Raw genomic sequence first — 21,907 nt, forward strand, 5'->3', positions numbered from 1 at the left:
AAGGCATTTATTCCCGAGCCCCATTTCCTGGTGCGGCGGCAGGGATCGGCCACGTGTGTCTGTGCTGACACTGGGAACTGGGGCCAGAAAGACTTTTGTTAGATTATTTAGGAAAAGCCACCCATGTCACATTTTGTAAACCTGATATCCATGCACTTTTGACTAGCATTCTATTTTAGCTTTAAGCCTATGATTTACAGCCAACCTGTTTTCCCTCTTGCCTGGGGTGGCAGTGGAAAGTAGGGGACATGCTCCAGGCTCCCCAGGTAAGGAGCACCAGGGGCTAACTTCCGTGTTCTGGGTGAAGCTGACTTGAGCTGTGCCTCACTGTTCTCCCTTCATTCCTTGCTGCCATTCATCCAGTTCCGTGCAGCAACCCAGCTGCCGCGTCTGCCGGGAGGGGCTGCCAAGTGCCCTGCCTACTGGCTGCTTCCCGAATCCCTGCCATTCCACACACAAACACATCCACACACGCTCTGCTTCGCTCACACACGGAGCCACTCACACGTGCAGACACACTCCTGCCATCCGCCTCACGCTCTCGGCCCTTGACTTCTACAAGCCCATGGAACATTTCTGGAAAGACCTTCCTGGTCCAGCAGGGTAATGTTTTGATTTCTTTCTCTGTAGCTTGAGCGTTTTGAGAAAGCAACTTACCTTCCTGCCTGGGGTCTGTATCCTAGCCGGGAGATGAGGATAGCTGTCTTCCGGGGTGGGGTGGGGGGGGGGGATATGTGTCTCCTTTTTCTCTCAGGACCTTTAGGCTTCGTTGTGTCATTTGTGTATAATTTGGCAGGTTCAGAATTTTTTAAGAGCCCCATGAAGTGCTCTCGCATGGCTTTTAAAGAGGCATTTGAAAATTGAAAGTGTGATTTTACAAAAAGTAAATCATCTGTAAAAAAAATGCTTTAAAAACTGACCATAAAGAGAAATATCTGTGATCCATATAATCTGTTTTTAACCCTTTCTTGGCTTATAATTTTTGGTTTCTAATGCCCACGTCAATCTCGGCTTCACAGTAAAACAGCTACCTTTGCACATTACTCAAAAAAGGTCTGTTTGGGTAAGAACTAGAAAAAAAAATGTGTGCTTATGTTTATAAAATTTTTTTTAAATGTTAGGATTAGCAATAACAACCTTGGCATTTATAGATCAACATCTGGCCAGGTACTCTGTTGGGTGTCGTGGTTGTCTATTAGCAAGGCAAGTTGATTGAAAAGTAAAAAATAAGATTTCGGATGTATGATATACTTACTGTATCTCTTGTCTCATTAAAAGGTGTGTGTGTGTGTGTGTGTGTGCGCGTGTGTGCACAAATGAGAGTGAATTCATATAAATACTTACCTTTTACTTTATTTCAAAACTTTCTTTTCCATCCAATATTTTAGCGTAAGTGAACTGAAAAGGGTCGGTTGTAGGATTTCAAGAACAGAAATACATTTAAAATTTGGTGGTGAGATCAGCAGGGTGATATAATTGCCAAAGCTTTGCTTAATGACCTGAGGTGATGTTCTGTCGGGGAAAGGTCACATTTCATGTTCCGTTTTTCAAAGTTTTGGCTGGCTAACCTGCCGTAGGCATGAATACCCATGCGTGCCTAACCGAAGTTTTTTTCTTTTCTTTCTTTCTTTCTTTTTTTTTCCTGAATCATTCACATGAGGATTTCTAATGGAAGAAAATAAAATGTTGCTGCCCAACCATAGGCAATTTTGTGTGTGTGTGTGTGGGGGGGGGCGTCGCAGAAGAGGGTGTCTGGAGGTACATGTTGCGCATGGGGAAGCAGTCCCAGCAGCTGTCTGCTGGGTGTAAAATGGGGTGCTTCCCATGTGTACACCTTGCCTCTGCTTCCCCAGTGCACCCTCCCCCAGCCCCAGATGCCTCCTACCAGTTCCTGAGGCTGCTAAATATAGCTGACTGTGGCTGGCTGCATATGCACCCCCCCTCCGATCCTATCTGCGTATCTCAGTTACACAGGAGCCCTCCCCAGGGTCATTCTATGTACACAGGACATCTCTCTAGCCAACGAGGAGCGTGAATCCAGCAGAAGGGGAGCCAAACAGAGATAGGTTGGAGTCTGGCACCGGGCACATAAGGCAGCGCTTTGGAACGCGCCCTCCCAGGGCTTAGTCCTTAGTGTTTGTTTTAAACCAGGTCTTTCCTGGGCCACCTTTAGGAGCTCGCTCTGCGCTCTTCCCCCGCCTGTGCTGGAATATCAGCCTTCAGCAGGCAGCGACCACAAGTAAAGTAAAGTTCAGGGAAGCTACTCTTTGGGACCGCTCCAAAATGAGTTGCGCCTAGAGTGATGTTTAAAACAATGTTGGTGCGAGGCAACTGTCCCTGGACAGCTTCCAGAACCTTTGTAATGCATATGAGCTCGGGGGAAGACTATTTAAAAGTTGGAGACCTAGGAGCCCACGAGTTGGCGGAGCCTGGGCTCCCTCACACCGGGGCTGCACTTGCTCGCCTCTGGAAGCCCCAGGTCCAGCCGACCCGCGGGCTCCGGAGCCAGGACCAGGGCTGGAACGCGCTCTAGGCAGGATCTGCACCGCGTTGCGTCTAACCGTGGACTCTGCTTTCTTTTTTTCCCCCCAGGTGCTCCTTCCTTTGCTGAGCCCCCTGCCGCACTGGGAGAAGGTTCTCACCTCGCCCGGGGCGACTGATTTTCATCATGACACTCCACACCAAAGCTTCTGGAATGACCCTGTTGCACCAGATTCAAGGGAATGAGCTGGAGCCCCTGAACCGCCCGCAGCTCAAGATGCCCCTGGAGCGGCCGCTGGGTGAGGTGTACGTGGATAGCGGGAAGCCCTCGGTGTACAACTATCCTGAGGGCGCCGCGTACGACTTCAACGCCGCGGCGGCCGCCGCCAGCACCCAGGTCTACGGCCAGTCTGGCCTTGCCTACGGCCCGGGGTCGGAGGCTGCGTTTGGCGCCAACGGCCTGGGGGGCTTCCCACAGCTCAACAGCGTGTCACCGAGTTCTCTGATGCTGCTACCGCCGCCGCCGCAGCTCTCGCCCTTCCTGCACCCCCACGGCCAGCAGGTGCCCTATTACCTGGAGAATGAGCCGAGCGGCTTCGGCGTGCGGGAGACCGGTCCTCCGGCGTTCTACAGGTACCCGTGCCGCCGCCACGCGCGCCGTCGGGGTGTCAGCCACGCGCGGGGCGGGAGGGAGCCAGCGAGCGGGTGGGCGTGCGGACCAGGGGGCAGAGCCTCCCGCAGCTCGCCAGAGGCCACCAGCCCTGGGGCTGTTCACCCTGAGAGGAGCCCCTGCCAATGCGGGACTGTGGGAGCCACTGGACGCGTGACCCGAGGGCGCACGCTGCGCAGGCAGGCGGTAATTCAGAGCCCGATGGGCAGCTAAAGGGGGAATGTAATCACCACCATCCTAGCTGTCTGTCCTCCTAGGAGTGCTGAGGATCTGAAAGCTCTCGCGCTTCCTTACTAAGCAGTCTTTGGCAAAGCTGGCAATGCAGCTTTTTTTTTTTTTTTTTTTTTTTTTTTGCGGGAGATGGGGTGGTGTTGGGGAACACCACAAGCACCCCAACACGAGGTGCTTTGAGGGGCTCAAGTCAGCTTTGGCATGGGAAGCTACAGGTGTTGGGGGTTAAAGCAACTCCACCTGGAGAGGTTTTTTTTGTTTGTTTTGTTTTTTTATCTTTCCTATTTACAGCCTGATTTTGTTCTGGCAGCATTTGTTTTTCTCTCGAATCTGGGTTGAGAAATGCGCAGGCTGAGGTGCAGAAGCCAATTTCCACAGCCCTCTCTGGCTTCCCCTTTCCTGTTCTCCCTCCATGCCATCCTGGCTCCGGGCTTTTGGGATCGAAGTGAGGGGCTCAGCAGGGCTGTCGCTGAGGGCATTGGGTCCCTACAAGTTGCTGCTCTGCCAGGAGTCCTGCAAACTCATCCCCGTCTTAGCAGACAGCTCCTGTGGAACGCCTGACTCCTGCCAGTTTCAAACCTGCCTTATCAGGGCACCAGTGCCTGCCTGTGGTCTGCTGGGCAGAGCATGCACCCGGTGCTCATGGTGGAGGGGCCCTGGCCCAAGACACAGGGCAGCACTTGGTCAACTCATTGACAGGTCTTTGTTGACCTTGTTTTAATTTTCTGCTAAAAGGGGCCAACAGAGTGTGTCTTCCTGGGAAACACCTGCCAGAGAGGAGCTGGGGCTCCCAGGCCAGGGTCGTGGAGGCTTCAAGGCCCACGTCCACCAGGCGGGCGGTGACTTTGGTTCTTCCCCACCATGCACCAGCTTCTACCCCGTTTCCTGCTCTGGTTCAGATGCCAGCGCAAGCTGTGGGCACCCTTCGCTCGAGTGTTGTGTTTCCAGAGATATTTATAGCAGAGGAAATAGGACTAAGGTGCAGGTTCGCCCCAGAGGGCACCGGAGGATAATTCTTGGAATCCAAACATAGCATCTTTGGTCTGCTTAGAGTATTCTAGAACATTTCCTAGGCAGTTTTAGGGTGCCATCACTTAAAACACAGTGGACAGAACTTGAAAAAGTTGATCTATTTCAAATTAATTTCTCGTAATTCAAGGTTAAAATAGAAAGAGAGAAAGGATTTCTTCTGCCCACTTTTTCTTTCTTTTTTTAAAAATTCTGAATGAAAGAACAGAACACTGCAATTAAGTTTAATTCACACAGCGTTTTAAACTGCTTGCTCTGAGGGAAGGCACTGGTGGGGTGTGAATTCCATCACCTTATGGTGGACTCTAGAAACTGTTTCTTTTCCATTTTAATTTTCAGTTCTTTCATTGCAAATTAATGCCACTAGATTTCAATGGGCACTAATGAGAAGACTCCTTACAGACTGTTTACTGCCTTGCTAATAATTACAAAGTGAATGTGGCCAAACAAAGAGGGGATCGTGTATTATTCAAAACTGTTCATCAGTCCAGTGGGGAATAACATCAGTATCATATACCCTATCTTAAACTTTTCCGATGAAATCATGGTGAAGTACATTTAGACTAATAGTACTGCTGCTGCTACTAATAATAAAAATAATAAAAAGCCAAGGGACTTTTAAAAATAAAAAATTTGTGCCAGGGGGATTCTGAGAGGAAATTCAGTCTTGGGCTGCTTTTTCCTCCAGGATTTATTCCCCATAACTTCCTTGCCTGGTTCAGATTCCAGCTACAATTACTTAGGGAGGAAAAAAGTTCCTATGAAAGTGATTCAAAGAATCGGATGTTATTACTCTTTTGCCTCTCACTTTTCCTTCTCAAAAATAACTCCGTAGAATAAAAGAAACCAATCAGTCATTTTTGGAGGATTTACTTTTCTTAAAATGTTACTAAAAGTTTTGGAGTTGTTTTCAATCTGTGTGCCTTGACCCAGAGGATCACAAAATCAATTTAGTGCACCTGTAACCTATTTTTTTTTTTTTTACTTAAAAGACAAAGTGAAAAAGAATATTGCAGGAAATATCAGAGTATGTTATCCTTACAGAGTTTTATTTAAATTTAATTATGTGTATGTATGCTTGGGTGTGCTGATTTTGATATAGAATATATCTCTTTGGGTTGAGGTTAAAGAAGTTTGAAAGACGCTGGCCTAAAATGTGATGTTCAGAAGATAACAAACAAAAAATGCAGGCCTGGAGTGGTTATTCTGTACACACAAACAAGATAGCCATTTTGATACTCTATATTGTTCTATTGTAAATTAATCTGGTGCCTTTAGGTCGGTTAGACTTAGCTGTAACGGTTTCTGATTTTTCCTTTTCCTCTGATAGAACGACACTTTTCATGAGACTTCGTGCACAGTGAATTTACGTGAAGTGTATGTTGTTTAACATCAGGATGCTAGGATGAGTCCCCTATAAGGACCGTAATCTCTAACAAGAATAAAGTAGATTAAATTGCTCTGGACATAAAATCGTGTGAGAAGGATTCTTCCGTATGCCAACAAATTATGATGAAGGAGTCATACATTTGTAACGCGGCAAGCAGGCAGTGGTTTGCAAGATGTGTCTTCTCTCAAATTTCATAAGGTGACTAGGATTCATGTTTTCCTGGCGTCCACTTTGGCAGATCAAAGAATTTAAGGACTTAAAAGAAAACTAAGATGAAACAATGATAGTTCCTTTTTTAAAAAAAGAAATCCAAATTAAATATTTGATGCTGTATGTCTATTTTAGCTTTATTACTCAGTATCTTTTAGGTTAATCACCCCCTCCTCCAAAATGCTTGACAAGGTGCACAGCACCTCTGCATCTAAGCCAGAGCTCTGGTCATTTGTATGTTTCCAAGATAACTAGTTTGCCTACCCATGGCCACTTAACATCGGGAGTCCATTGAGAACAGGACTTGGAGAAATCCGAGACGCTCATTTTCAAGTTTCCATAATACTTTCCTTGTACCTGGGTGATATTTCAGCCCCCTTTCTCTCTGTTCTTACTTTTTTCATTCATGTTAATTGTCCCTTATCAGCTCACACTCTGCGCTGATCTAAGAATAGTCCCCGGAGCCACAGATTGCCTGTGTATTTTCCGAGGCAAACGGAATCACATCTTCAATCTCCATTTCATTTTCACCTCCTCCATGTGGCTTGTGCCTGTTTGGTGGAGAGCTTCTGGAGGATAATTGCCACTTATTCTAATCTTTCTCACACTCAGTTAATTTGGATCCCTGGCTATAGCTGCCTGTAATTTACTTTTGTGAATATATTTGGGTTATGATGATCATCATTTGGGAAAAATCTAGGTTGAAGGTTTTAGTTTCTTAGACTTTTGAGGATAAAAAAGAGGGAACTCACATTAGGAAAAACTATAAAAAATGTCAAACTTCTCATGAAGGATGAGAAAATGGTGTTTTTGTCAAGTGAGATTATAGCTGTGAAAGAAGCGCATAAACAATGCAGTATTAACTATTTAAAAATTATTTTAGCTACATAATAATATGTGTCTTAGTGCATTTGTAACCTAAAATGTGGTGGGAAAGCACAGAAGTTTTAGTATGCAGACAGGAAGGTGTTCGTATGAAATCTTTTTCTGTGGAAGTCAAATTTAGAGAAGATTTTTTTTGTCATCTACAGCATTAGTTTGTATTGGCTGGATTATCATAGATAATACTTATTTTATGGGTACATTTATAAAATGTCAAAAGCCAGATCATATAAAAACAATTTTATAGAAATACAAACATACTAATTAAATTTCTGTAAAAGCCATGAACATCACACCGTTGATACAGCTAGCTCCTGCCTGTGATTTTAGCATTAATTTTAATATGACTTGTGAGGAGTCAGGTCGAGAACGCGGCATGCTAACTCTGTTCTTTTCCAGGATACTTTGAAAGGATAGGAGCAAAATGTCTCAGTTGAATTCCAAGTTTCAGGTTGCCTGTTTGAGAGAACAAAACATACAGAGGCTACACTTGTTTAGAACCCAAATGCATCCTCTGAGGAAGGTGCTATGTAAATCCACAAGCTGTTCCTCCCCGACACCCCCCCCCCAAAAAAAAGAGAAATAAAACACAGAGACACACAAAGGCAACCAAGCAAAGTGAAAGTGTAAGGGGTTTCACGGGCAGGAGGTAATTCATCAGAGTCACCAGCATTTTTTATTTTATATTTTAAAGTCTGTTGATGATTGGGTGGATAATGTCATCAAGAAAGCAAAGCCTTCCATGGGTTCTTACTCCATCGCTGCAATGTTCTCTTGCTACCCTGGGAAAGCCGTGGGCTGTGTGGCTGGAGGTAGGGCGGCACTTGTAGGAAACACTTTGATCTCAGGATGGAAGACGCCGGGACCCCTGGGTTCTGGACCTCCTGGAACAGTGTTAGAATTGTGATCACAGTTCTGTAGAATTCCGTGGTGCTCTACATTTTGTTTACATTTTCAGGTCCTATTAGAAATACAAAAGCTAGGAAGGGAACTTTTTTGGTTCTGAATGACAAAATTGTATATTGCTTAGTAAGAGAATTTAAAGGAACTTGACTAAATAAAAAAAGAGGATTATGGCCACTGCTAGTGAGTTGGAAGGTGGTGTGATGGGTTAACCCACAGATGATGATACAAATGGTGAAGATGAGGATGATGGCATGAAGGGTTGGTCTCCATTTTGGTAGGGGATGTTTCACCTATTGTATAGCCTGGATATGTTTATCTTCTACAGAAATCAAATCTTTCACATATTCTTATGTTTTATTTTGTCTGGTTATAATGTAATACTCTGAAAATTTCAACATTGATATTATCAATAATATCACAGGGCTATGATTGCTATACAGGAAATTAAAAACCAAACAAGTGTGGATGTTCTTTGCTTTTCCTCTTAACTTTGTGGAAGGACAAATTGTGCCCTTAATTGCTGCCATCACACCTCGTACTTTCGTAGAAATGCATCGTTTTTAATTAAGTTGGCTTCTTTGTTGTGTCGTATTCTGCTTTCTGAAGTTCCGGTGCATTGCAGTTCAGTGAAGTTACTGACATCAGAGCCTAGACATTCCCGAGGGAGCCCCGGCTAAGCACAAGGGGGGTTCTCTCTGAAAGGTCCCCAGATGTCATCAGCCCTGTGAGGAATGAGGGGGACTCTGCTTCTCACCGCAGTTGGGAGCTGAACGGCCGTCTGGCCCCGGCAGCCCTGCTCCTGGCTCTCTATTCCTGTTCTGTTTGATTAGACTCAGCCGGCTTGTTCCCACACAGTGGTTCCACCAGCTCACGCCAGTGTTCTTGGACCCCGGACTCCTTTATAGATGGGATTTCCTGTAAGGCCCTGAACATTGGAGAGAATTTTTGTTTTTTAACTTCTTGCAACTAAACGATGGTAGAAGCCATCATTTTGACCAGTATACTTCCTCTTTCCTCTGCTAATCTTTTTTTGAGTGAATAGTTTTCTTTTTTCCGTTGATGCCTGGACCTCCCTTTAAACTCTTTCTTAGCGTTCCATCTGTATTCTAACATTTTTCTTTTTGTGATTTGTTTTCTTGTTAATCTGTTTTTATCTGTTTTTTAAGTAACATTTGGAAAAAAGTTCCGCAGAATTCTTACTAAAGCCGATAGCATGAGAGTGACATTAATGAGATTAAATGCTTCAAAAGTAGTTTCGGTTCCCTTTAACTGTAAGGATAGAAACTCAAAATCCGAGAAGAAATGTCCACTTACTGGATTGCTTTGATAGTTCACTCATTTGGCTGGTTTTATTCCAAACTAAGTAGTTCACAGAGGGGCAGAGATTACATAAAATATGTTTCTGTATTCCCGGGAGTTCATATCATCATGTTGCATGTAACAGTTGGAAACTCTTACAGGGTAAGCTGCTGTCACTAACATTTGCTTAGAAAGGTAGAATTGAGAATAATCACCATGCTACCTTGGCTATTGTCTACTCCTGGATCATGTTTCACCATTCTACATTCTTACGGGCTTGAAAGAGGTATTTATGGCAACCGAGATTTCTCATTCAGTGAACAAATTTGCTCCCCCCCCCTTTTTTTAGCAATCATGGGTGCATCCCTAGCTACTTACATCATGAAGATATTTTAAATGGTGATTTTTGGGGCAAACTTTCAGAATGCCATGTCACACTGTCTGAAGCAATTGATTTCATGGGATTTTTGTGGTGACTTTGAATTTTACTTTTTTTGAGAGGCCCGATAAATTTATCTTGGTGCAGAAATATTGGAATGTATGCATAGTTTTTCATAATATGTATTCTCTGTCAACTTTTTGAACTATTTGCGTTATCTAGTTTCTGCTGGAATATTTCAAACAATTCAGACAAGGATATGCTTTTCGATTTAAGATACAACTCAGCTCCACTGAGAGCTTACTATCATTAGGGTCATTATTAATTATGAGAATAAATAACATGTGGCCCCTTAGGAAACCTCTGGAGTCCCTGGTCACTGGTCTAAACAGACACCGTGTTAGCAAATCACTTGACACATAACAGTCCTAAGAAGCTGCAGGTAGAATGAATGCATGGCGGTGGCAGGAAGTACCAGTTGTGTGGATTGGCTCAGATTTAAGAGCTGTAGCAGAGAGACCAAGGCCATTGTTGGAAAAGCATGGGGTATCTCTCTCAGAAATAAAGGACTCCACAAGACATTTCAATATTCACATTGCATCTGCAAATTTGCTTACTTGCTAAATTTTAGTTGTAAGATTCCTCACTGGGTGTTTTCTTAGCCCTTTGTGGATATGTGAGGAGGCAACAATGCTGAGTGTTCCACTGCTCACGTTTCCAGTTGAGGCTGAATAGGGTGACACTTGGCCTTCTCTGTTCCAGCGCATACTGTGAGCCAGTGCTTTTGCTTTCATTGTCAGGTTGTGGATTTCACTGCTTCCAATGGCCCAACCGTAGGGTGGAAGTACCTCCTGTAATCCTAGTGCAGCAAGGCTGTACTGTGTCTCACAGAGCACATGAAATAGCTGAACTTTTTTAGGCATGAGTTACGGAGCTGATGGCTGAGTTTGAGCTAATGAGGGAACTGTATGTATTAAGTGTTCTCAAGTAGATATGGATGCTAAACGAGGATGTGTTTAATTGGCTGACAAAAATGCCTTGATCAGAGACTCCCAGGAATCTACCATCTTCCCCCTAAGGTGTAATGATTCAGTCTCAGCATTTCGGCATTAACTTCAACTTGATGGAGGAACATGGTTTTAGTATGTGTTTGGGAGACAGGCAGCTCATGTTTCTTGATTCTCACCTGGTTGTGATTGCTGGCAGCAGTAGCTCAGTTTATTCACCTGTAAACACCAAGTCAGCTTGCATCTTTCACGTATTTTGAGGATTAAATGAATTCATAGATGTCAGGACTTAAGGCATGACTCGCATATGCTCAGCAAGCCACTTTTTTTTTTTAATTTCTTGTTTAGAAGATATTATTATTGATGAGGCTGAATAAGGGAGCTCTCTGGTCTGAAAAGTTTATATAACTTCCCTGCATTTGTTTTCACTTGTGTTCAAGGAGCCGACTTCTGTATTCTGTTGTGATCACAAGTTAAAATTTCCCAACCAAAAGGAAGCAGGAAGTTAGTATTTCTTGAAGTGCCTGCTACACGCCAGTTTCTTGGTTGGAAAAACAAAGCAAGACTCTATAACACATGCCAAAGAAGTAAAAATCAATCAATTAATATAAGAGAGTTGGAGGCGGGAGGGGCAAGAATGCTGTGCTATGAAGTAGTCCCAGAGAGGGTCGCAGTGGAGCTGTTAGTGCCCTGGCAAGGAGGGCACTGCTGTGTGACCAGGACCTGAGCAAGCCAGGGAAAGCTGTAGGGTGGAAGCTAGGCTTAAGGAGTGGATTTTCAGTGCTGGCTGCACAGTAGCATCGAGAGTGATTGCAGAATCATTCAGAAGTTTCAAAAACTACCGAGACCAAGGATCTGTCTCAGTGGTTCAGATAATTGTTCTGGACTTAGAGCTGAAATCGGCAATTAAGAAAAATAAGAACAAATGCAATTCCTGAGAACTTTTCTCCCTTGCAGTCTTGGGTTTCCCAGCTCGTCTGCAAGAGTCAGTGCCATTCAGATTCCTTTGGCTTTAGATGGATGGGGTGTCTTAGATGGGGAAGTGGAGATAGTAAAGGTCCCTGCCGGGCATCAGGACTCGCTCTATCTGAACCCTGTGGAGCAAGCGTGAAAGCTAGAACTGCCTGATTTCCACACCCTCATTTCTGTTTCAAAAGCAGAGGACCAAAGGGGTGTTGAAGAGGAAGATGGAGTAACATTAATTTCAACTCTGTCCTTCCAAAATAAGAGTTGAGGTAGACAACTGAATTTGATATCTACAAAGAAAGCAGATTGAAAAAGAATATGAGAATATAGACTTTTGCTGTAGGATATAAACATAAAACATGGATATTTACCCACGTAAACTGCCTTACAGAATCAGGTTTTTGTTAGCTGTTAAGGTAATTGAAGGTAACTGGAGTCCCCATACCTTTCCTGCAATAGTATTCTTTTTCATTCACATTCTGCAGAGAGTTGCCACAACACTGACTGTTAGCGGTAACTTTAACCACTGCCATTGCATCTACAATTTTAAATCCTAAGTATCAGGGCATTAAGTTAATAGCAAAGCGTTGACAGTAACGTGTTGGATAAGTCCTTCAAGTTCAAATCCAAGAACAAGTCATCAGTGTTGAAGCGGATTCGAAGTTCTCCTGGGGGACAGGCATTTGGTGATTGTGATGCCAGGTAGGGCCCAAACACTGCAGTACATTTCCCTAACCAGTTCCTGTTGCTAACTTCTTGTTGATGCAGACCCTACAAGGCAGCAAGTGTCCCTAACAATTGTGTCACTATCACCCCTGTGGGAAACTTAGATTATCTTCCTAGGCCTGGCTTTGGCCACAGTCAGAGCCGTTGTTGGCAACTGGGGAGTGAACCAAGGGATGAGAGCTCTTTCCCTATTTGTCTCTTTCTGCTTCTGCAAATAAATAAATATTAAAAAAAAACTTTCTAGAACCAATCCCTTCTGAAATATTTGCAGAATTCTTGACACAGGTAGTAGCATGTGGGCTGTCTTTCACACACCCACCTTGAATTTTAAAAGGCTATGCTGCTGCTGAGGGAAAGGCACTTAAACACTCCAGCTTGGCTCTGGAGCTTCAGGCTGTCTGCGCAGCCTCCTGTCCTGAGCTGTTTAATCAGCAGGGCCACTCTTTTCCTCAGGTGACTCTGCCCAGGATAAGCAGCTGAAAGCAAGTCTTTGAGATCGCAGACTCCCCCACAAATGCCACTCCTTGCCTTAGAAGTGTCTCTGGGCCTCCTCTAGTGCCAATACTACTTGACCAACAGACTGTAATAGCTCATGATGAGGAGCTAACAACCCACAGCTCCGTGCTGCTTTGGTCTTTGTTTTTGATGCTTAAAGATTGGGATGGATGAAATAAAAGTGACTTTTCTATAATGAGTTGAATAGTTTTCTAAGAACTCTGTGCTTGACATTTGCAAATAGTAAAGTGATAAAGTGACAGGTACCAGAATTTTGCATCCAGACCTTCTACTTTGAGCAACTGCAGTTGACCTAAGTACGATTTCCATCGTTTTCTGACACAGCTTCAAAATGGAATCGTTTCTTCTCAAATATCCTTGTGTCATTCTCTCCTTTTTTGTAGACATGACCAGTCCTCTGTTATTGCTGCAGTCAGTTTGCCACTGGTTTTGTAGCTTTTGCATTTTCAAATTCTCATATTGCTTTGACACCTTAAGGTACTACCCAGTGTGTGTGTGCGTGCGTGCGCACATGCACATAATCTATGTCACAAAGCTCATAGGAAATGGCATTACATGATTTATTTTGGGGCAAAATTTTTTAAAATAAATCAGATTTTTAATAATATGCATTTCTTATGAACTGTTTGAAGAATCTTCTTATGGATTTCAATATTTTAAAACAAAATTAAATGTTTAATTTTATTTTTTCAAAATTTTATTGAAGTCCTACATATGAGGACACTTCAGAAGTTCATTCAAGAATGGAACTGAAAGATAATATGTACTTGCATGTATTCTGGATCTAGTCCTGTCTCTACTTGAAAAACCTGTGGTGCCTTTTCAGTCATCACAGAACACATGCATGTTCCACAGTGTGGCATTGAAACCCTTTTCATTCTTTTCCTTTTAAATGACTGAAAAAGCTTTATTCTTTTTTTTTTTAAAGATTTATTTTTATTATTTTTTGATTGGAAAGGCGGATATACAGAGAGGAGAGACAGAGAGGAAGATCTTCCGTCCGATGATTCACTCCCCAAGTGAGCACAACGGGCCGATACTATGCCAATCCGAAGCCAGGAGCCTCTTCCTGGTCTCCCACGAGTGTGCAGGGTTCCAAAGCCTTGGGCCGTCCTCAACTGCTTTCCCGGGCCACAGGCAGGGAGCTGGAAAGGAAGCAGGGCTGCTGGGATAGAACCGGTGCCCATATGGGATCCCGGGCGTGCAAGGCAAGGACCTTAACCACTGCGCCACCGCGCCGGGCCCAAAAAGCTTTATTCTTAATTGAAAATCTGAGTTACAGAGAAAGAGGGAAAGAAACAGAGAAATCTTCCATCCACTGGTTCATTCCCTCTCTAGTCACAAGTCAGAGGTGGACTCCGAATCTCTGAGCCAGGAGCTTCTTCTGTGTTGCCCATGTTGGTATAGGGGTCCAGGGCTTTAGGCCATCTTCTGATTGGAAATGGAACAGCCTGGACTTGAAATAGTACCCATATTGGATGCTAGGCTGGTGCTGGCGCAATGCCTTACAAAGAAGTTTAGCCTGTTATGCCACCCTGGTGGTCTCTAGATGCTTTTAAAGATTTATTTATTTTAGAGTCAGTGAGAGTAAAAGAGAGAGAGAGAGAGAGAGCTAGAGAGAGCACAAGTGTAAGAGATTGATTACATCCTCTGATTTATTCCCCAGGTGGCTGTAATAGCTGGGGTTAGGCCAGGCCAAAGCGAGGAGCCAGGAATTCCACTTGGGTCTCCCATGTCGGTGGTGGGAGACCGAATACTTGGAATATCTGCTACTTTCCCACATGCATTAGCAGGGAACTGCATTAAAAATGGAGCAACTTAGACTGGAATCGGTGCACATATGAGATGCTGGCATTGTAGGCCATTGCTTAACCTTCTGTGCTACAATGCCAAGTGCATGTAATCGGATTCTAATCGGATTTTTATTGAGAGTCTGGAGCTGCTGCTTAAAATCATGTTCAGATGGCACTGTCCTACACTGTTCTTTATATTCATCCCATCTGTGCCATTTGTCTTCCTTTTGTTGAATCTCTCTTAGCCACCGCTACCCGGAAGTCAAGGCTCAGATGAATGCTATGTTTACTGGATGAGTGCCATATGGAATTCCTTTCCTGTACATTGAGCAGATAATAGAATCTTTTGGGTGTAACTATATGGTAGTTTCTGTGGACTCCCTTTCATATTTGTTGTAAATAGATTTGTCTCTCCTGTTTAATGCACTTTGTTATGGATGAAGGCGATTTAGTGGACACTGTTAACTCATTTCTGTACTCAGCAAGCTTTCCTGGGCAGTGTACTGACTCCAGTAGTAGCTACAGACACTGGGAACATTGTTATCAAGGAGTTTGCAGTCTGTGGAGGAGGATAATGGGCACAAAGACAAATTTAAATCTGTGAAGGGTTGTGTTAGAAGAAAAACTACCAGGAGTGTCAGAGATAGGTGGTTAACCATGTGGGCAATGCCTTGAGGCAAAGGTCTGGGAAGGGTGGATGGAGCAAGTGCTACTTCCAATTGAGTTTTTAAGAATGGGACTTTTTGCTAGGCAATGAAAGGCAGCTTGGGGGTTTTGTTGGGTATTGTGTGTACCACGGAGAGCTGATGCTGGCCCCCAATATGGACACTAGTTTGTGTCCCAGGTGCTTATCCAGTTCCCTGGTAATGGCTGAGAAAAAGCCTTTGCTGATGAGCCAGCAAGTGTAAGATCTCTCTCTCCATCTCCCCTCAGCCTTCTCTCTGTAACTCTTTCAAGTAAGTCAGCAATTTATTTATTTATTTTTAAAGAAAGATGAAGATGAAAAAGAAGCTATATTTTGTTTATCCTACACCCTGCAGTTCCATCTTAGGTTCTTGGACAGAATGAATGTTGAATAACTTACAGAGACAAATTGCTAAATCAATAATTTCATATTGTTAAGAATCAGGGAAATGATTCTAATACTGATAGCTAGTGGTTTTCTTTCTTTTTTTTTTTGAGCCCAGTGCCCCAGATACACCAAGCAGAATATTATATTTCTCCTTTTATACATAACAAAACAAGAGAGATGGGAAGTGAGTTTTCCCATGGTGAAAGCCAGTGTTGGAGGGTTCGGGATTCTAGGTCAGACTCCGGGGCCGAAGTTTTGACCAGACTATGCTTGTGCAGAAACACTGGCAGGGTGCTTTCTACTGCTGATGAACTTACTGGCCAGTTGGTTTAATTTCTTGTAACGTCTTTATTTTAGTTGTGACAATGCTTTCATCTTGGACTATGTCCTCAGGCAGCTGCTTTTAGTTTTATGGGAAATGGCTATTTTTATGTTTGCTAAAAGCATGTTTAAACAGATTCCCATTAAGTGGGGAGGGGGGTTGTTTTCCACTCTAGTATCAGAAGTCATTACATGAAAAAAAAAAGGAAGGAAGAAAAAAAACCCAAACTTGCTGAGAGTAACTTATTCATGTCTCTGCCTGTGAACACCAAGCGAAGTCTGGACCGAATTAAGCTGTATATTCGGTTCAACCCTCCTGCACAGGTAAAGTCAGAAAATCCCAGGAGTTTCATTCAGAAGGGACATTAAGCAGTATCTCATTCTGCCATTTTGATTTTGCACGGATAAAATCATGGGATGGTGGCATTTTATATCTAAGAGGGATCTTAGCCATTATGTATTTTAGATAGGGGAGTGATTTCTCCAAGTGGAGTCAGAATCAGAACTGTGATGGCTCGGTGTGCCCCCTGTCCAGTGCCTACACCTCCCGGACGCAGGCCTGGTCGGCGCCTATTCACAGAGGCTTTGGAGGTTCTGTTTTACTCATTGTTGGTTTTTTTTTTATATATTTATAGTGAAAATTCAACAAGATTGGATGTGTGGATTGTTGGTTTGGGGTACCAGAATTGTAACAATGGTAAAGTGAATGTGTCGTTGGACTGACCATATTTTATTGGCAAATGGTTTATTCGAGAGTTTTAAATCCGTACTTATTTGTGTTATGTATTTGAGAGGTAATGAGCAACAGGTTGCTGTGCGTTGATTTACTCCCTAAATGGCCAGGACAGGCTGAGCAGGACCGGGGGCCAGGAGCGGGAAACTCAGTGCAGGTCTTCCCCACGCATGACGGGCATGCGATGGCAGGGCCGCTCCCTGCTGCTTCCAGGAGCCACAGGAAGGCTGCTTGAGAACTGTATCTGCTGCGTCAGTTTTAGGTCTCGAGCGGGAATTCTCTTCTCCGCGTCAGTTCAGATCATCTCCTCTCAGGTCTGATCATTGTATCTTGTTTACTTTGTGCTTGAAAAAAATTCCTTTGTTGTTTTCCTTATTTCCGCTTCTCCAGTTTAGAAGTTAGGAATGACCTCGCCAGATGCCCCTGGAGATCCGTGCCAATTCCTTTCAGATTTCTGAAACAGCTCTGTTTTTATCCTACTATGACAATGAGAAAACAGAACTTGCATTGATTCATCAGAGATATTTCACGCTAGCATTGGCAAAGTTAAAAATTCAATCCGTGCTGGGTTCGAAAGAAACATGTGGTTACGTGGTTACTACGTTGGAAACCAGTATTGTGTTGGACTAATGGTTGGACATAGTATTCACTGTATACTATTGACTATTAAAATTTTCTCCCTGGATTTTAATATTGTCCCAGAAAATGAAATGTAAGCTAAGTAAGAATAGCAATTGATGGAGACATATGTCAGAAGTATAATTAATGTTCTTGATAAATGTGTTCAAAGACTGACTAATGAGTTATAATTGTAGTAATGCTAGAAAATAGGACAAAATTATTCTGTAGACTTTATAAGATAGGATTTATAATTAAGCAAGACTGTAGCATGTTTTCATTGTCATTTAAAAATATTTATTTATATTGTTTGGAAAGTCTGATATTCAGAGAGGAGGAGAGACAGAGAGCAAGATCTTCCTTCTGATGGTTCACTCCCCAAGTGGCCGCAATTGGCCAGAGCTGAGCCAATCCAAAGCTAGGAACCAAGAGCTTCTTCCCACACAGGTACAGGGTCCCAGGACTTTGGGCCATCCTTGACTGTTTTTTCAGACCACAAACAGGGAGCTTGATGGGAAGCGGGGCTGCTAGGGTTAGAACCAGCACCCATATGGCATACTGGCACGTGCAGGGCACGGCTTTAGCCACTAGGCTACTGCGCTGGGTCCTCACTATCATTTTAAATGTGAGTTAAATAACTGTTAATGTTATCAATGAAAACAGTCCAAAAGGAAATATTAATTTAATCATAGTAATTCACCACAATTTAAAACATGTAGGAGTTAAATATGTTTGTGCCAATATTTTAACACTTTTGTGTGTGAAAAAGAAATAAAAAGAAACCTTTGGGTTGGAGAAAATAAGAGATTGCTTAAAGTTGACCTTTACATTTATCTTCTTTCTTTGTGAAAAATTGTAGGCCAAACATATTTTCTTCTGATTCTTAAATTAGTGTCATTATCTTCTCAACAAAATGACTTCTAGCAAAGAATCGAAGACAAAGCCATCCCCTGCTACTCTGAGATGCATTCAGCCGGATGTGTCCTGCACTTTTTGCATCCTTGGTGGCAGGTAATACCAAACAGAGGGAAAATGACTCAACGGCAGCCTTGTGGAAGTCAGTATTTCTCTTAGAAAGGGGATCACTTTAAGCTTCTCAAAGTCTAGGTTAAAACTTTTTAATTGCATCTCCGGGAAGGAGAGGGGCAACAGGTGCAGGAAAGTGAAAAAGACATAGCGAAGCTACTTGCCTCGTGTGACTGGTGAGGGGGCTGCTCTCTGCGGACTTGGGCTGCGTGAACCAGGGTTCTTCAGTCTTTTAAACTCACAGGCCATTTCTGTAACCTAGTGGGCATAAAGTTAATGTGAAAGACTACCAGCCCAAGAGTGAGTGACTTTTACAATCCCTAATTATGTCCCAAATAAATTTTGTCACTTGTTAAAAAAAAGCATGAATAAACATGTGAGGGATTCATTACTTCTATCATCCTAAACAAATCATGCTTCTAGACTTTGGCAATTGTTTTTCCTTTTATTAAAAACACACTATTGGGCCCGGCACGGTGGCACAGTGGTTAAGGTCCTCGCCTTGCACGCCTGGGATCCCATATGGGCACCGATTCTATCCCGGCAGCCCCGCTTCCCTTCCAGCTCCTGCCTGTGGCCCGGGAAAGCAGTGGAGGACAGCCCAAAAGCTTTGGGAACCTGCACCCGCGTGGGAAACCCGGAAGAGGCTCCTGGCTTCGTATTGGCTCAGCTCCAGCTGTTGCAGCCGCCTAGGGAGTGAATCATTGGACGGAAGATCTTCCTCTCTGTCTCTCCTCTCTGTATATCTACCTTTCCAATAAAAATAAAATAAATTTTTTAAAAAAAAACACACATTGTTAGTGCCAGCGTAATGATATTGCAGGCTAATTCTCTAACTGAAGCGCTGATATCCCACACAGGTGCAGGTCCATGTCCCCACTGCTTTTTTGCCAATTTAGTTACCTGCTTATAACCTGGGAAAGCAGTGAAGGATGGCTCAAGTGTTTGGGTTCTTATACCCACGTGGGAGACTCGGAAGAAGCTTCTGGCCCCTGGCTTCGGGTTGGCTCAGCTCCTGGCATTTGGGGAGTAAACCAGTAAATAGATCTCTTGATCTTTCTCTCTATCCTTCTTTATCTAAATATGCCTTTTGAATTAAAAAAAAAAAATCTTTAGGACCCGGCGCGGTGGCGCAAGTGGTTAAAGGTCCTCGCCTTGCACGCCCGGGATCCCATATGGGCGCCGGTTCTAATCCTGGAAGCCCCGCTTCCCTTCCAGCTCCCTGCCTGTGGCCCGGGAAAGCAGTTGAGGACGGCCCAAAGCTTTGGGAACCTGCACCCACGTGGGAGACCCGGAAGAGGCTCCTGGCTTCGGATTGGCATAGTATCGGCCCGTTGTGCTCACTTGGGGAGTGAATCATTGGACAGAAGATCTTCCTCTCTGTCTCTCCTCTCTGTATATCTGCCTTTCCAATAAAAAAATAATAAAAATAAATCTTTAAAAAAAATCTTTAAGGAAAAACACTGGCCGGTGCAATGGCTCACTGACTAATCCTTGCCTTGTAAGCACTGGGTACCATCCGGGTGCCAGTTCATGTTCTGGATGCTCCACTTCCCATGCAGTTCCTGTTTGTGACCTGGGGAAGCAACAGAGAATGGCCTAAATCCTTGGAACCTGCAGGGGAGACCCCGAGGACACTCTTGGCTCCTGGCTCCTGGCTTTAGATCTGCTCAGTTTCTGCCATTTGAGGAATGAACCAGCAGATGGAAGATCTTTCTATCTCTCCTTCTCTTTGCAAGTCTGCCTTTCCAATAAAAATAAATAAATCTTAAAAAAAAAAGGAAAAACTAAGGCATTGTATTTAGAGTCACGAGGTCAATATATAGGAATTAATGTATAAAATGACATTGTTATTCAGGTAATTATAGTTCTTGATAACTCTGAATCTAGATAATGTTGCAGATAATGTATTCAGGGCATATTATGATGCATAAGGGAGAAATAAAGAAGTAAGAGTCCTTGGATTCAATACCATGGATAAAGTAATTTCTATGAAAGAGTAGTGTTGAGGAATATAGAAATTATATTTGCTTTGATTTTCTTGATAACATTTTGGGCTTTTTTTTTTTTTGGTGTTTGTATAGTTCAGAAAAATAAATCCCTGAAATACTCTGCAGTGCTTGAAATATAAGGAAAGAGCGTGCCCCTCCTAACTGGATAAAACCCCTGCTCTACACCCAGGCAGGCCTAGCGCTGTTGGTGAGGGGTTGGATTGACAGCAGGAGAACTTGAGCTTGACTGTGGCAGCATGGGATGCAGTGCGCTGTGTCAGGGGGTGCATGGTTACGATGGCCTTGTAGTTTTAGGGAATCTCCTGTTGGCGTGGCGTTTGTGAAGGAATCCAGGCCATGATTTGCAAAGGCCTGTATGTGGGCATCACTGAGATAAAGAAACACTGAAGTACTTTTTTTGAGTCTTGGTCTGTGCAGTTTTCTTTTTCTTTTTTTAGCATTTTTCTTAATTTAATACTTGTGACTTGCAAAAAGCATATACACGTGAACCATTATTTACAAATACTAATCCACATTTAGCTGTGAAGGTATAGATGAAATATATAACCAAAATTCAAAATGTTTCTGGTGTATAGTACAAATTCCATTAAGGGTATTATAGCCTACTTATGAAAAGGTCATTAAATCATTCCATCTTTTTAAAGTCTTATCCATAACATTTAGATCTTTGCAAACTGTGGGACCCAAGAATTTGTTTAAATCCTCTTACATCTTATGTCACATTACTTTGGATTAGTTATATATGGCAACAGTTAAGTATTCAGCCCATGTGTCAGCTTACTGCATTACTATATTACCAATGATAATAAAGTTTTCTGAAGGGAAATTGTCTGAAGTCTTTTTTGATGAAACCACGGAGAATCGATTGTGAGAGTCCTCCAATCCTCTGACATATTTATTTTTACTTTGTCCTAACCCGAGGGTATTCTAGAACTCTGAGGGTCACACTTGGAGGTGTAGTTGGGAAGAAAAGTTGGAGGAAGTAAAAATTAGGGGGAGAGGTGGATATTTTCAACGCAGTCCCATATTGGGGTATCTGAGTTCAACACCTGACTCTGCTCTTACCTCTAAATTTCTGCTCATGCACACCCTGAAAGGCAACAGGTAGTGGTTCAAATCATTGGGTTTTGCCACCCACATGAAGGACTTGAAACAAGTTCCCAGTTTAGCCACAGCGGGAGTAAGCCAGCAGGTAGGAATGCTATCGTTGCCTCTTTCTCTGTTTCTAACCCCTGCCCCTAAACTGTGCGAAGGACTAAAACTGTGCTCTGCAATGCTTGAGAAATGTGTCTCTTTGGCTGGTAGCAGCTGGAGCATGTGGCTAATAGCAGAGTGATTCTGCCCCAGTTGGGTGTGAGCCCAGGTTTGTGCTGAGAGCTGGGGGAGGGAAGAGCAGGGAATTGGAAATCAGGCCTAGTTTGCTTTTGGCTTATTGGCTTCCTAATATCTTGGAGAATAGCAGAAGGATCTGAGAAAATATTCCTGAGCTACATATAAAAGTCATAAGCACCACATACAGCGATAATAAAGATATAAAATGCCGATTTACCTTTGAGCATGGTCGATTTTTATAGAGTTGATGTGCTGGAGGCTACAGGTCTGAACTCTTATCCTTGGAGATTTCAGGTTCCTTCTGATTG

General features: G+C 43.4%; 1 protein-coding gene across 3 annotated transcripts in view; it reads left to right on the forward strand.

The window, feature by feature from the left end:
• Window positions 1–487: 487 nt before the first annotated feature.
• The window catches only part of ESR1 (estrogen receptor 1), a 230,185-nt gene continuing 208,765 nt past the window's right edge, over window positions 488–21,907 (forward strand). The window contains exons 1-2 of one of the 3 annotated variants that reach the window (XM_040965414.1): window positions 488–603; window positions 2,593–3,114. In XM_040965414.1, coding sequence (XP_040821348.1) covers window positions 2,669–3,114 — 446 coding nt within the window. In that variant the 5' untranslated portion in view covers window positions 488–603; window positions 2,593–2,668. Of the gene's footprint in view, window positions 604–2,549; window positions 3,115–21,907 lie in introns of those variants that run through there. The other 2 variants (XM_040965416.1, XM_040965415.1) reach the window with 2 other exon arrangements.

This window comes from Ochotona curzoniae, unplaced genomic scaffold (genome assembly GCF_017591425.1).
Source record: "Ochotona curzoniae isolate NIBS_2020 unplaced genomic scaffold, NIBS_Ocur_1.0 scaffold_3890, whole genome shotgun sequence".
Classification (NCBI taxonomy): domain Eukaryota; kingdom Metazoa; phylum Chordata; class Mammalia; order Lagomorpha; family Ochotonidae; genus Ochotona; species Ochotona curzoniae.